At 45.4% G+C, this 14,342-nt stretch overlaps 1 protein-coding gene across 1 annotated transcript in view; it reads left to right on the forward strand.

The window, feature by feature from the left end:
• Positions 1-14,342, forward strand: part of ANKH (ANKH inorganic pyrophosphate transport regulator) — a 123,925-nt gene that overhangs the window by 100,651 nt on the left and 8,932 nt on the right. Inside the window, exons 9-11 of the mRNA XM_070747093.1 lie at positions 1,720-1,849; positions 3,453-3,576; positions 12,962-13,061. Of these exons, the coding sequence (XP_070603194.1) occupies positions 1,720-1,849; positions 3,453-3,576; positions 12,962-13,061 (354 nt within the window). The remainder of the gene's footprint in view (positions 1-1,719; positions 1,850-3,452; positions 3,577-12,961; positions 13,062-14,342) is intronic.

A 14,342-nucleotide genomic window follows, 5' to 3' on the forward strand; every position in this document is an offset into this window, starting at 1 on the left:
CCTAAATCTGTGATCTGCGATAAATCCTTAAAATCAAAGAACTCTGTGGATTCTGGCTAACTTCAGTCTAATTAATTTTAGTAATTTGCCCTGAAATCTTGATCCATAAATAATGAATATTTTTGTCTGAAGATATTCCTATTGCAATTTTTGTTATGTCTTAACAAAGAAGTAATCCTTTAACCCACAATTTGCTGTTGAATTAGATGAACAACAGTTTCTTCATTTTCAGTCATTAGAAACTACCGTATTTTTCAGAGTATAAGACATACCTTCCCCCCCTAAAAGGAGCTGAAAATTTGAGTGCATCTTATACTATGAATGTAGCTTTTACTTTTTTTCCAGCCCTAATGAGGTGTTAACGGTCTACTCTTACCAGCTTGTAAGCTTTTTTCATTGCTAATCTTTCTGAAGAAGACTTTTTTCTAGACCTAAGTCTTTGCTTTTTTCATTGCTACTTGCTCTGAATAATGTTTTTTCCAGCGCTAATAAGGTGCTAATGATCTTTCCTGCTTTGACTGGCTTTCAGGCTTTTTCATTGCTATTCTCTCCGAAGAATTTTTCAGCCATAAATCTTTGCAGGCTTTTTTTCATTGCTGCTCGCTGAATATGTATTTTTTAAAGCCCTAACCAGGGGATAAAATAATCTGCTGAAGCTGATCAGACTAAGGATGCTAGTAAGATGAATACCTGGTAGGCAGATTCCTCCCCCCCCCTATCTTCCTCCCCAAAAACTAAGGTACGTCTTATACTCCGATGTGTCTCATATTCTAAAAAATACATTAGATCCATTCGCATGTTAAGTTAGAAAAGGAAATATGCTTGACTTCCAAAAGAGAAAGGTAATTTCTTAAGCTTATTTTCATTCTTAATTTATAAACACTTTTAGCTAGCAAGTTACAGCTTTAAAGTTTTAAGTTAAGCTTAAAAAGTGAAGCAAGATATGCCAAGAACATAAGGAAAATAGTCCTTTCTCAAAAAAATATTTTTTAGTATGAGAATTTATAATTTGATTTTTTTTAATGTTTTAAATGGTTATTAGATTCTGACAGTTACACATTTAGGCAGTGATGGGTAGCCTAAAAAATTAAAACCAATAAATAAACTGTTGCAAGAAATATATAAAGTGTGCAATATTTTAAAAAGACTCTTATATGATTATAAAAGTATATATGATTGTACTGATGTAAGTTTAAAAACATTTAGAATGGTTGTGCAACGTGATATTCTTGAAATATTTTATTTTATTAAATCTGCAAACCTCTCAATTGTGCTCGAAAATGAATGACTGAAGACATTAAAATAAAAGAACATTAGCAGCATATTGATTAAGTCAGAAATATAAAAAGGAAATATTAATCTGGCTTTAAAAGTATATTTTCACTACATTTTAACTGGGAAGTTTAGATCAGCAGGCAAAAGGAAGTTGCTTTGGTAATCTGGAAAGGGAAATTAAACCTGGAATTTGTCATGTAGGTAGAAATATTGGCAATATGGAGCAAGAATATTATTTTAAATAAAATATTAATTTTGTTTTAAATGAAAGAATAGGCTTGTAAGTCTAGTGACTGATAATCTCCAGTGATCCTATCATTCACTAAACATACTGTAAGTTGGAGGTGCTTTCAAAAACTGAAGTTCTATATTTTGGAAACTAATGCTACATTTAGCGAATTAAGAGACATTTCATCATGAATTATTATTTTCTGATTCTTCCAGCTCTGCTTTATAATGTTTTGGACGCCTAATGTATCTGAAAAGATCCTGATCGACATCATTGGAGTTGATTTTGCTTTTGCAGAGCTCTGTGTCATTCCTCTTCGCATCTTCTCCTTCTTTCCTGTTCCAGGTATGTAGAAAAAAAACAACAAATTAATGGTACAGAATATTTGCATTAACCCAAAGCTTTTTCTGCTTTGCATAACAATCTACCAAAAGGCAACACTTGTAGTAATAAAAGCTCCCAGTTGGAACAATCAACCTTTATGACTTGTTCAGAACTTTCAGTTAGAGAATGTGTCAGTCAATTCTGGGTACAATAATGTGACAATAATGTGACAAAAGCCACATTATTGTGACAATACTAGGAGCACAAATTCTTGCAGTTTTCTTGGCAACATTTGCAGAAGTGTGGTCAATATTATCTTCCTATGCTTGAGACAGTGATTGACCCAGTCACCCTGATGGCTTCCAGGCATAAGGCAAGACTAAAACTCATCTCCTGCCTTCTAGCATTACTGATTTGACTATACTTAACATTAAAGGCAAATAATAAAATATTTCATAAAATAAAAATACATTTACGGAAAGAAAAATAAGCATACAGTGATACCTTGTCTTACAAACTTAATTGGTTCCGGGATGAGGTTCTTAAGGTGAAAAATTTGTAAGACGAAAAAATGTTTCCCATAGGAATCAATGGAAAAACGATTAATGCGTGCAAGCCCAAAATTCACCCCTTTTGCCAGCCGAAGCGCCCGTTTTTGCACTGCTGGGATTCTCCTGAGGTTCCCCTCCATAGGAAACCCCACCTCCGGACTTCTGTGTTTTTGCGATGCTGCAGGGAAATCCCAGCATCACAAAAACGAGCTTCGCTGACAACGGAAGTCTGGAGGTGGGATTTCCCAGTGAAGGGAGCATCAGTGAAATCGCAGCATCACAAAAACACCGAAGTCCCCGAAACCCCACCTCCACACCTCTGTGTTTTTGCGAAGCTGTGATTTCACTGAGGCTCCCCTCGCTGGGAAACCCCATCTCCGGACTTCCGTTGCCAGCGAGGCACCCGTTTTTTGCACTGCTGGGATTTCCCTGCAGCATTGCAAAAACACGGAAGCCCAGAGGTGGTGTTTCCCATGGAGGGGAGCCTCAGGGGAATCCCAGCAGCACAAAAACAGGTGCTTCGCTGGCAACGGAAGTCCGGAGGCGAGGCATCCCAGTGGTGGTGGTGCGTTTGTAAGGTGAAAATAGTTTGTAAGAAGAGGCAAAAAAATCTTAAACCCCGGGTTTGTATCTCGAAAAGTTTGTATGACGAGGCATTTGTAAGATGAGGTATCACTGTACTAAGATTTTCTAATATATTGAGAGCTCACATTTTAAAAATCACAGTTTAAACTAAATTGAAATAAAGTCTTCACCTGGAATATAAAAAAAAAACACACCATACATAACAAGGCATATCTCTGAAGACAATGTTTCACAAGTAGCTCACCAAGAAAATATTTTCCTTGTTTCCCAATTGTTTGGTTGTACTTGGGAGGATACTTACAGTGCAGAACCTCTGGAAAGAATCTTCAGCTCTTGAATTCTATTTAAGATTTTGAAGATTAAAACTAGCATTTTAATCTGGATGTGAACACAGAATGGGAATCATGGCAGAATAAAACATTAGATAAGGAGCATGTATCCGAGGTTTTGCTTCCAGTAATCATTCTTTCTCTGTTCTTCTTCTTTAGTCACAGTAAGAGCACATTTGACAGGATGGTTGATGACCTTGAAAAAGACATTTGTCCTAGCTCCTAGCTCCGTACTGCGCATCATTGTTCTCATCACCAGTTTGATTGTGCTGCCTTATTTAGGGTAAGTTATACTCTGTTAGTCTTTTATATTTTTGCCAACGATGTCATGACTTCTGTAACACAAAGTCATACTATCCATTGCATTAAACCCCAATATTCTCCATCCACATCCAATTGTTACTTGGCTAGGTCACAGTTCAACTACGTCTAGAATTGCTGATTGATTAAAAGGGAGGACTTAAAGAGAGGGAAGAATGCTGACATCTCAGAAAAGATTTATTGGGAAACTGAGACCAACAATTATACCCATAGTGATAGCTTTCCACATTAAATGCTTTATGTATGTGGTGATAATTTAAATCAGGATTTACTTCATCCGTTTTTTGAAGCAGACAAATGTTTTGTGAACATGGGCCACCTTTCTGATTTTCTCCATTTCTTTAATGGAAAGACTGCTCTGCGTTTCTACTGGGAAAGAGCTAATATTTTTAATGAAGATGGAGCTTTGTAAAGCTGTAAGGGACATTCCAAAGAATTGCAAAGAATTGGAAGTAGTTCTGTCCAGTGGTGAAATCTACTTACCTTCCCTACCAGTTTGGAAGTGCACACTTCACGTATGGGCTTTTTTGATTGTGTTCCACTCATGTGCACATGTGCTTTCACCCTCTGCGCATGTACACAATGCTTTGCGCATGTGCTGAGGATTAAAAAAAAAAGAAAATTGTGACATCCGGGTGGCTGGGCAGCACCTCACACTGCTGTCATTATAGGTTCTCTGAACCATCGGCAGCCACCGCTACCTGTACACCTGTATTGGGCCAAACTGTAGCATTTCATCTCTAGTTCAGTCTAGATGCAGGCCAAACAGACTTGGTTTGGATATAGGATTACTTGCAAGTGAGGTTTAGAATTGATAAAGTGTTCCTAAAAGTTGATTGAAACTGTTGCTTGCCTCAGTTATTTCTTTCTTCCCTCCCATTAATTTTGGCTGATTTATATTTATATATATTTATATGCAAAAAAAACTTCAATAAAGAAACTCATTTCTGTGCATTATTTCCCGATTGTGTAACTTTGCTGCATTTTGACCACACTAAAATGACTGATTAGATGATGATTTTGGGACTCTGATTTGTGGAATATATATGTTGAATTTTCAAATCGGAATCACAACCCAAATATAGTAGTGATATGATGAAGGAGCAGCGATCTTCCTGTATGGAGGAGACCCTATACACATTTTTAAATTGTAAGAGTGTGCATAGTTCTCTTTCTTTCTGTCCGGGAAACTATTATTGCAAGATGTTGGAAGATGACTCAAAAGCCTAAATTTTGTGATTAGGTTATGTGGCAGGCTAAGAATCAGGCATGCGTACAGGTAGCACCCACTGCTCGTTTTCACTGCTCATCTACATAGCAACTGAGAGGAATAAGTAATCAGACATTAGTCTATTTATGAATTTTTGAGTTATAAACTTTCATCGATATGAACAGATCTGTCTGCAACTTCAACCTAGGAGGTCCCAGAAGTTGGAAGAAGATTAGTTTGCAGCACACTACATAATCTACTTGTTAAGACTTGTGAACAAAATGGAATGTAACCTATATAGAGTACTTCTGTAGTTCTATATTGTTGCTTATGAGTTTAACACATGGCCTTTTTTTGGCTACCTAGTCCTGCGTTGTATATATACATTCTTTGGCCATACAGTTTTTGTTTCAATATTTGAAGTTCTTGCTTTTTTCCCCCTAATAGCCCATTTTTTCCTATAATATCCCCAGCCCTTACATTATCTATATTACCAGTCATTAGTTTGGCCCCCTTCTCTTTAGGTGGTCCTTCTCACTTGGCGTCTGTCTTCCATCATAAAGATATGGTTTCTCCCTCCGGGAATTTTTCCCCTCTTCACAACCAGGGAGAATCTTTCTGCATGTTAGTGTGCTGGTAGTAATCAAACTTTAACATTAGAGTCAATGACTGGACCAAAAAGAACATTATTTAAGGTATTAACGTAACCAAATTTTCATAATTCTTGTCCAGTCAGTGAAGCAGTGGAAGTGATGTGCCAGTGCCTGGAGGCTGTTGGGGCCTGGATGGGTGTCAACAGACTCAAACTCAAACTCAACCCTGATAAGACGGAGTGGCTGTGGGTTTTGCCTCCCAAGGACAATTCCATCTGTCCATCCATTACCCTGGGGGGGGAATTATTAACCCCCTCAGAGAGGGTTCGCAACTTGGGCTCCTCGATCCACAGCTCACATTAGAGAAACATCTTTCAGCTGTGGCGAGGGGGGCGTTTGCCCAGGTTCGCTTGGTGCACCAGTTGCGGCCCTATTTGGATCGGGAGTCACTGCTCACAGTCACTCATGCCCTCATCACCTCGAGGCTCGACTACTGTAACGCTCTCTACATGGGGCTACCTTTGAAAAGTGTTCGGAAACTTCAGATCGTGCAGAATGCAGTTGCAAGAGCAATCATGGGCTTTCCTAAATATGCCCATGTCACACCAACACTCCGCAGTCTGCATTGGTTGCCGATCAGTTTCCGGTCACAATTCAAAGTGTTGGTTATGACCTATAAAGTCCTTCATGGCATCGGACCAGGTTATCTCCGGGACTGCCTTCTGCCGCACGAATCCCAGCGACCGGTTCGGTCCCACAGAGTTAGCCTTCTCTGGGTCCTGTCAACTAAACAAAGTCGTTTGGCGGGACCCAGGGGAAGAGCCTTCTCTGTGGCGGCCCCGGCCCTCTGGAACCAACTCCCCCCAGAGATTAGAATAGCTCCCACCCTTCTTGCCTTTCGCAAGCTTCTTAAAACCCACCTGTGTCGTCAGGCATGGGGGAATTAAGATATTCTTTCCCCCTCGGCTTCCACAATTTATGTATGGTACGTTTGTATGTATGATTGGTTTTTTAAATAAGGGTTTTTAGTTTTTAGTATTGGATTGTCGCACGTTGTTTTTATTACTGTTGTTAGCCGCCCCGAGTCTACGGAGAGGGGTGGCATACAAATACAATAAAATGAAATGAAATGAAATAATTCTGGTAATCTTCATTGTTGAAATACAGTGATTAAGTATAGAAACATAGAAGATTGACGGCAGAAAAAGACCTCATGGTCCATCTAGTCTGCCCTTATACAATTTCCTGTATTTTATCTTAGGATGGATATATGTTTATCCCAGGCATGTTTAAATTCAGTTACTGTGGATTTACCAACCACGTCTGCTGAAAGTTAGTTCCAAGCATCTACTACTCTTTCAGTAAAATAATATTTTCTCACGTTGCTTCTGATCTTTCCCCCAATTAACTTCAGATTGTGCCTTCTTGTTCTTGTGTTCACTTTTCTCCCCTGCACTGTTCGGAGAGTCCAATGTGGGTTGTTCTTCAGCCTCATTGGCAGGGACTGAGTTAAAAATTAACATAATTATGTCCCGCCCCCCTCTACCTCCTCAGGTTCAGTCTTAAAAACTCAGTCATAGTGTAGGGACTATGAGTTTTCTTCTCACAGTATGTGAGATTTATAGGATGTTTACTAACAATAATTTTTTCTCCTTTTTTTCCCTTTCTCTATAGGAGGAAGACCTGGATCTCGAGAACCACTGCCCTCCGGGGTATTGTTCTCCGTCTCTTCAATCCCTGAGAGGCCACTGCTCTCCGGAGTATTGCCTTGCTGAAAGGGATCGCTGGATTGGGGTCCCTGACGCCCGCGATCAGACCCCCCCCCCCAACCACTCTTCCAGCGCAACGAGTCTCCGAGTATCGGTTCTTACCGATCAGAGGAGCAATCAGTACACAGAATTTCCCCATGGGGGGAAATCAGCTGTAAGGCGATCCCAGCAGCTCCCAGACAGCGTTCCTGCCGATCGGCAATGGAAAAAGAAAAAAAGATCAGCTGTTCGGAGGCCCTTTGCAGCCACCTTGTTCCCGATCGCTCAGAGGAGCAGAGATCGAATGAATTGAAGGGGGGGGGGTGCAGAAGGTGATTGCCGAGCTGCCCGAAGTTGCGCCCGCCATTTTGGCGCAGGGCCAAAGCCTCTGAGTCCCCCTCCGGCCGTTTCAAAAGCAGAGCTTTTCCCGCCTGATGTCACGGCCGCCATCTTGTTTGCTAAGGGGTCAGAGTGACTAGGCTCTTTTCAGCCTATCCCAGGGCCGCCATCTTGCTTCAGGGCGTTGCCAGGACAACGAAGCTATTATGGGCTTCTACCTAGTATCCAGCCAATCACGAGCAGGAAAAACAGATGACATGTTATTTAGGGGACACCAGCTTCCCTAGTCCACCATTTTACTTGCTTTTAAGCAGTAACCTCGTGTTTTTGGCTCGGTGTTGTTACAAACATGTCTCAATCCAGTCCCAGCGCTCCTGTGCCCTCCTCCTCCAAGAATAAAAGTAAGGACAAGGGGCCCAGCTCAAAATCTAAGGGGAAAAGCTCTCAGTCCTCCAATGCACTAAAGGAGGCTGAGAAGAAAATAAAGGCCCTCGAGGCCCAGCTGGACAAAGCAAAACCAAGACAAGGGCCTAGCCCCTCAGCCATGGTTATTCCACCCGTTTATCAAAGCCCGCTGGGTCCTCCTCCCCTGTCATCGGCCACCTTCGAGGGGCCTCCCTTTCAAAGCGCTGGGGGTCTTTCACCAGACCGCCCATTAAGTGCCCCCCCACCATCTGAGGGATTTCAGAGATCAGAATGGAGCAGGCCTGCCTCTCAACCTCCAGCAGCTACAGCCACATTCACGCCCACAGCAGCAGGGCTCAGGGGCTCTACAGATAACTGGCAAGCCATGTCTCCCTCGGTACAAGACATGATTGCTTCAGCTTATGCACAGGGCATAGCAATTGGGGCCCAACAACAACATCAATCCCCACTGCCACCTCGCCCCAGCAGGCAGGATATCTGGTCAGCTCCTGCACCTGCACCTTCCCTGCATGACTCTTTTCAGGAGGAGCAAGAGTTCAGAGAGGCCTTTTCAGACCCAGAGAATGAGCTGTCGGGGGATGAAGCCACCTTACCAGAACAGCCTGTATTAGCAGGCTTATTCAAGGCACCCCTTTTCAGGGTTCTCCTAAACAAGGCCAGAACCACACTAACTTTGACCAGTGCCCAAAAGACGGCTGACCAGGATGTGGGCACATTACCCGCTTCCAGACTCATTAATGAGCCTCAAAGGGACTCAGAAACTATCCCTGCAGTGCCCATATTTGCAGAAAACATAAAGAGGCCCTGGCAGCAACCAGCAGCAGCTCTGGGTCCCTCAGCTCTGGACAAGAAGCTTTACTCCTTCGATCCAGAAATAGAGGATTTGCTCCAATACCCGGCTGTGGATACCCCGGTTACCTCACTAATTTCCAATGCCCTGGTTCCATCGGAGATGGCGGATGGTTTGCGGCCCGATGATAGGAAGGCCGAGAACCTGATCCGGAGAATGCACCAGCTATGTGCCTGGTCCTTGAGAGCTGCTATGGCAGCCTCCTTCTTCAACCGGGCCTCAATCCTTTGGCTTCGAGACATCCTCCCCAGGTTGGGCCCGGAGGACGCTCGCCTTCGCCAAGACATTAATAAATTGATCGCCTCCACGGAGTTCTCCGCCGATGCCACCTTGGCTGCTTCTAGGTTTTCATCCAGGGCGATGGCTACCAACCTTTCCACTCGACGCCTAATATGGCTCCGCTCTTGGCAAGCGGACGCCAAATCGAAATGGCGTCTTGCAACCGCGCCCTACCAAGGGACCACACTTTTTGGAGAATCACTAGATAAAGTCTTGATCGAGGATAAAGACAAGAAAAAGGTGCTGCCAAGGTCGGCGAGGAGGCAAGACAGGCGGGCGGCCCCATACTACAGAAGGAAGCCCTTTCGAGCGGACACGGCCGCGCCTGCGGCCTCAAACACCAGGCCATATGGACAGAGCTCCTACACGCAGCCATCCTTCAGGTCCGACAGAACAGGTTATGGAGACAGGAACCGACAGTTCCAACAGCCCCGCAGATCCTTTCGGGGCGGGAACAGAGGAGGGTACCGAAAACAAAAATGACTTACCCATCCAGGTACCCATCGGTGGACGCCTGCAGTCCTTCTCAGGCTCTTGGGCGGCTATTTCCACCGACATTTGGGCGCTAGATACCGTGAGGAATGGTCTGCGCATCAACTTCCTACAGACTCCTCCGGACAGATTCCTACAATGCCCGTCGCTATCTCAACCAAGATGTTCCCTGATTGCCAGGGAAGTACAACACCTGTTGGACATTGGGGCAATAGAACCGGTGCCAGTACATCAACAAGGACAGGGGTTCTACTCTATCGTGTTCTTGGTCCCCAAGACGTCCGGCGGCTACCGCCTGATTCTCAACCTCAAGCAGCTGAACATCTATGTTCGCTACCAACGTTTCAAGATGCATTCCTTACAGTCAATCCTGGCATCCATCCGACACCACGACTGGATGACCTCCATCGACCTCAAAGAGGCGTACCTGCACGTACCAGTTCATCCACATCATCGACGTTTCCTCCGCTTTTGTATACAGGACCATCATTTCCAGTACAGGGCAATGCCCTTCGGACTTTCATCGGCCCCCAGAGCTTTCACCAAGCTTCTGGATGTACTGACAGCCGACCTGAGAACCAGATCCATTCGTCTCATGGCCTATCTGGACGACGTAATCATCTTGTCCAGCAGCCCTCAACAGGCCAGACTAGATCTACAACGGACAATACGTTCTCTAGAGACCTGTGGTTTCACGATCAACTATGTGAAAAGCCACCTGAATCCAACCAAACAACTCTTACATTTGGGAACTCTGATAGACTCTGCAGCCGGAATCGTTTACCTGTCATCAGAGAGGCAGCAGAGGGTGAGGACGCTGATAGCTTCTATTCAGCACCGCACCAGGGTCCCCTTGGCCCTTCTATCCCAGCTGCTAGGAGTCTTCATCTCCTGCATCAGCATCGTCCCATGGGCGCGGCTGCATGCCCGCCCGCTTCAATGGCTCCTCCTCCCCTTCCAAAGAGCACGCATGAGCCACTCCAAACACCAGGTACGTCTCACGTTACCCATCCGTCACTCTCTGCCCTGGTGGACGTCCCAAGCGCTGACCAGAGGCTCTCCCTTCCTACACCATCGGGAGGTGACGATCACTACAGATGCGAGCCTCTCCGGCTGGGGAGCACATTGCGGCTCCAGAGTGGCCCAGGGTCTCTGGACAGCAGACGACCTGAGGGACCCCAATATCAACTTACTAGAACTAAGGGCAGTCTTCAAGGCACTCCACTCCTTCAAAGACCGGGTAGAGGGACAGCATGTCCTCGTCATGACGGACAACGTAGCAACAAGGGCCCATATAAATCATCAGGGAGGTACGAGGTCGGGCCGTTTGATGGAGGAGGCTCACTCCCTGATGTCTTGGGCGGAAACACACCTGGTCTCGATCCAAGCAGAACACATCTCAGGATCAGACAACACCCAGGCGGATTGGTTGAGCCGCACAACCATCGACCCGGGGGAATGGTCATTGAACCCGGAGGTTTTCCAGGACATTATACACCGTTATGGGGAACCGGTAGTGGACCTGTTCGCGACCCACCTCAACAACCAAGTGGTCCGATTCTACTCCCGGTTCCCGTGCCCGGGAGCCGACCGTATCAATGCGCTCCTCTCCCCATGGCCAAGGGGTCTACTCTACGCCTTCCCTCCGACTTGCCTTCTACCCAGGGTAGTCTCCAAGATACTCTCGGAGCAGGCGGAAGTGATTCTCGTCGCCCCCTTTTGGCCCAGACGACCATGGTTCGCGGACTTGATGGACCTCTCAACCTCCCCGCCATGGAGGATCCCATACCACAGACTCTCCCTCACCCAGGGGTCGTTGGTGCACCCAGAGCCTCAGTGGTGGAGGCTTGCCGTGTGGAGATTGAGGGGGACCGCTTGAGGGCGGAATCCCTGTCGGAAAAGGTCATCCATACCATCCAATCGGCTCGACGCCCGTCAACGACTCGCATTTACCAAGCGACATGGGCAGCGTTTTGTAGATTCTGCAGAGCTCGAGAGATCCCCCCTCGCTCAGCCTCCATCTTACATCTATTAGACTTCCTACAGAAGGGGCTGGACGAAGGGCTGACCCCAAACACCCTTCGCAGGCAGGTGGCAGCTATCGCCACGGTCTTAAGACCAGACCCCCTTCGACCGATTTCCCATCATCCATGGGTTAAAGACTTTCTCCGAGGAGCCTCGAATCTTTCTCCTCCAGTTATCCATCACTTCCCATCCTGGGATTTGACTTTGGTCTTACAGGCCCTTACAGGACCTCCTTTTGAACCACTGAGAGAAATCACGCTTCGCCTTCTATCAATCAAAGTAGCGTTCTTAGTGGCCATCACATCTGCTCGCAGGGTGTCGGAACTCGCGGCATTGTCAGTCCGGCCGGACCTTTGCGTGTTCCACCCAGATCGGGTTACTCTTCGGTTAGATCCCAGCTTTCTGCCGAAGGTCAACACAAGATTTCATAGATCCCAGGACATAATATTACCGGACTTCTGTACCCACGGCTCACACCCGTCAGTCTTACGCTGGCACAAAGTGGACGTCCGTAGAGCTCTAAAGATTTACATTCGACGGACCAGCTCTTTCAGGAAATCAGAAGCATTATTCGTTTCCTTCTTCCCAGGATCCATGGGCAACAAGGTGTCCTCTAAAACTATCAGCCGATGGATCCGGTCCTGCATTATGGAGGCATACAGGACACGTGGGACACCTTTGCCAAGGACAATCACGGCTCACTCTACCAGAAGTGCAGCCACCACTGCCGCCTGGAACACACAGGCGTCAATCGATGACATCTGTCGGGCCGCAACCTGGGCGGCCCCCACGACTTTCATCAGACACTACCGTATAGACTCATTCGCTTCATCGGAAGCGGCATTCGGTCGCAGAGTGCTGCAACGGGTTTGTGTTCAGACACCCCTGGTCCAGCCTATCCCGCCCTAGTTGGTTTGCTTGGGTATATCCCACATTGGACTCTCCGAACAGTGCAGGGGAGAAGGACCGTTGAACTTACCTGAACGGTCTTCTCGCTGCACTGTGAGGAGAGTCCAAACCCTCCCGGCTTCTTGGCCCAGGGGTTCAGTTCGTTACCAGTTTAACTTCTTAGTTAATAAAATTGGTTTGTTTACACTATTCCTTCGTTTTTCTTGACTGAACCTGAGGAGGTAGAGGGGGGCGGGACATAATTATGTTAATTTTTAACTCAGTCCCTGCCAATGAGGCTGAAGAACAACCCACATTGGACTCTCCTCACAGTGCAGCGAGAAGACCGTTCAGGTAAGTTCAACGGTCCTTCTATTAAAAAAACTTTCCTCCTGAACCTTATTTAATCCTTTAAAATATTTAAATGTTTCGATCATGTCCTCCCTTTCCCTTCTGTCCTCCATGAGAGATTAAGTATCTCTTTCTGATATTCTTAGGGTCCACGGAGCTACTCTAGGTGTAGGATCACTTCTTGCTGGCTTTGTAGGAGAATCAACTATGGTTGCAATAGCAGCTTGTTACGTCTATCAAAAACAGGTAAGGCATTCTCTCAAGAAACAGACTTGTTTATCTGCTTGTACCTTCAGCCTACAGTAATGACAATGATTTCTGAAGACCAGAAATGGTCTTTTGAACAAGACTGCTTGCTATAGGCATGTTACTGAATTTATTGTTGTGTACAGTAGAGGATAGCTTCAATTTATTCTTATCTGAATCTTTGAGAAACTTTTCTCATCTGATTCTAATAAAAAGATGAGGAAATTACAACCTTTCAGATGCATCTCCATAGAGAAAGGCATCCCATAAATGACTGCAGCAGTTGAAAACCTATCTACCTTAGAAGATGAGATTCCCTCAATGATAAATTCATTCATTTATTTATTTTTGCAGATTGGCATTGATTAATGGTATTGAAGGGTGTGGTCTATCAGATACTGAATCAAAACTTATCCATGGCTTTAAAAGTAATTTGATGGTGCCCTTCAGATGAGTGGACTTCACCTCTGAAAATTCTCAGTAATTAGCCATTCGGAAAGTAGCCCAGATTGTGAAAGGCTGGAATAATTTCAAAAGCTTTTTCTGTGCCAATTCTCCGTACTGAAGGAGCGGGTCCAGCAGTCACATGGGTTGCTCATGTCCAATCCGGTGGAACTGAGCCTAGTGTTAAAAAAGCTTGCTGGATCCGCCCCTTCCCCAGAATTCGCTCAGTTCTCGCATCCTGCGGTATTATTGTGAATAGCTCGTTCAACATTCTAACACCTTCCCTTCGATCTTTCCTTCAAAATTAGTAAGATATTATTATACTTATTTGATTACTTGCCTAATTAGCGCCAGCCGTTTGCGGCTCGGCTTTTCTATCGGGAGAAGTAGCGGTTTCGTTTTCCCGCGGCTTTTTTGCCGTTTACGATTCCCGCTGCCGCTTGTGGATTCTTTCAATCCTTCGGCCCGGAGGTCCTTGTGCAAGTATTTATATATTTATATATTATAGTTTTATTGTTAAAGGGCTCTACCTCCTGCGGTGCGAGACGCCTTTTTCTAGTCTCCTGGACTTAGTCGATCGCTTCCCCTTTAAAATAACAGTTACGGAGCGATTTTTTCGGCGCGAAGGCCTTCGCGCCTTTTTAATTTAGGCCTCTCGTGTTGGCCTTCTGCCAGCCGCGTGTGCCTTAGTCCACCGCCCGGATCCTGGAGTGGGCTTTGAGACGCTCAGGCTTAATTCTCCACCGGCTAAGCCTCCAACCAGAGTGCCTTGGTTACTTTAGTTAAAGTTTAGGGAGGCTGGCCACGCTGTATTTGAGGACACGAACTCTGGGTTTG

Source organism: Erythrolamprus reginae, chromosome 3 (assembly GCF_031021105.1).
Source record: "Erythrolamprus reginae isolate rEryReg1 chromosome 3, rEryReg1.hap1, whole genome shotgun sequence".
Taxonomy (NCBI): Eukaryota; Metazoa; Chordata; class Lepidosauria; order Squamata; family Dipsadidae; genus Erythrolamprus; species Erythrolamprus reginae.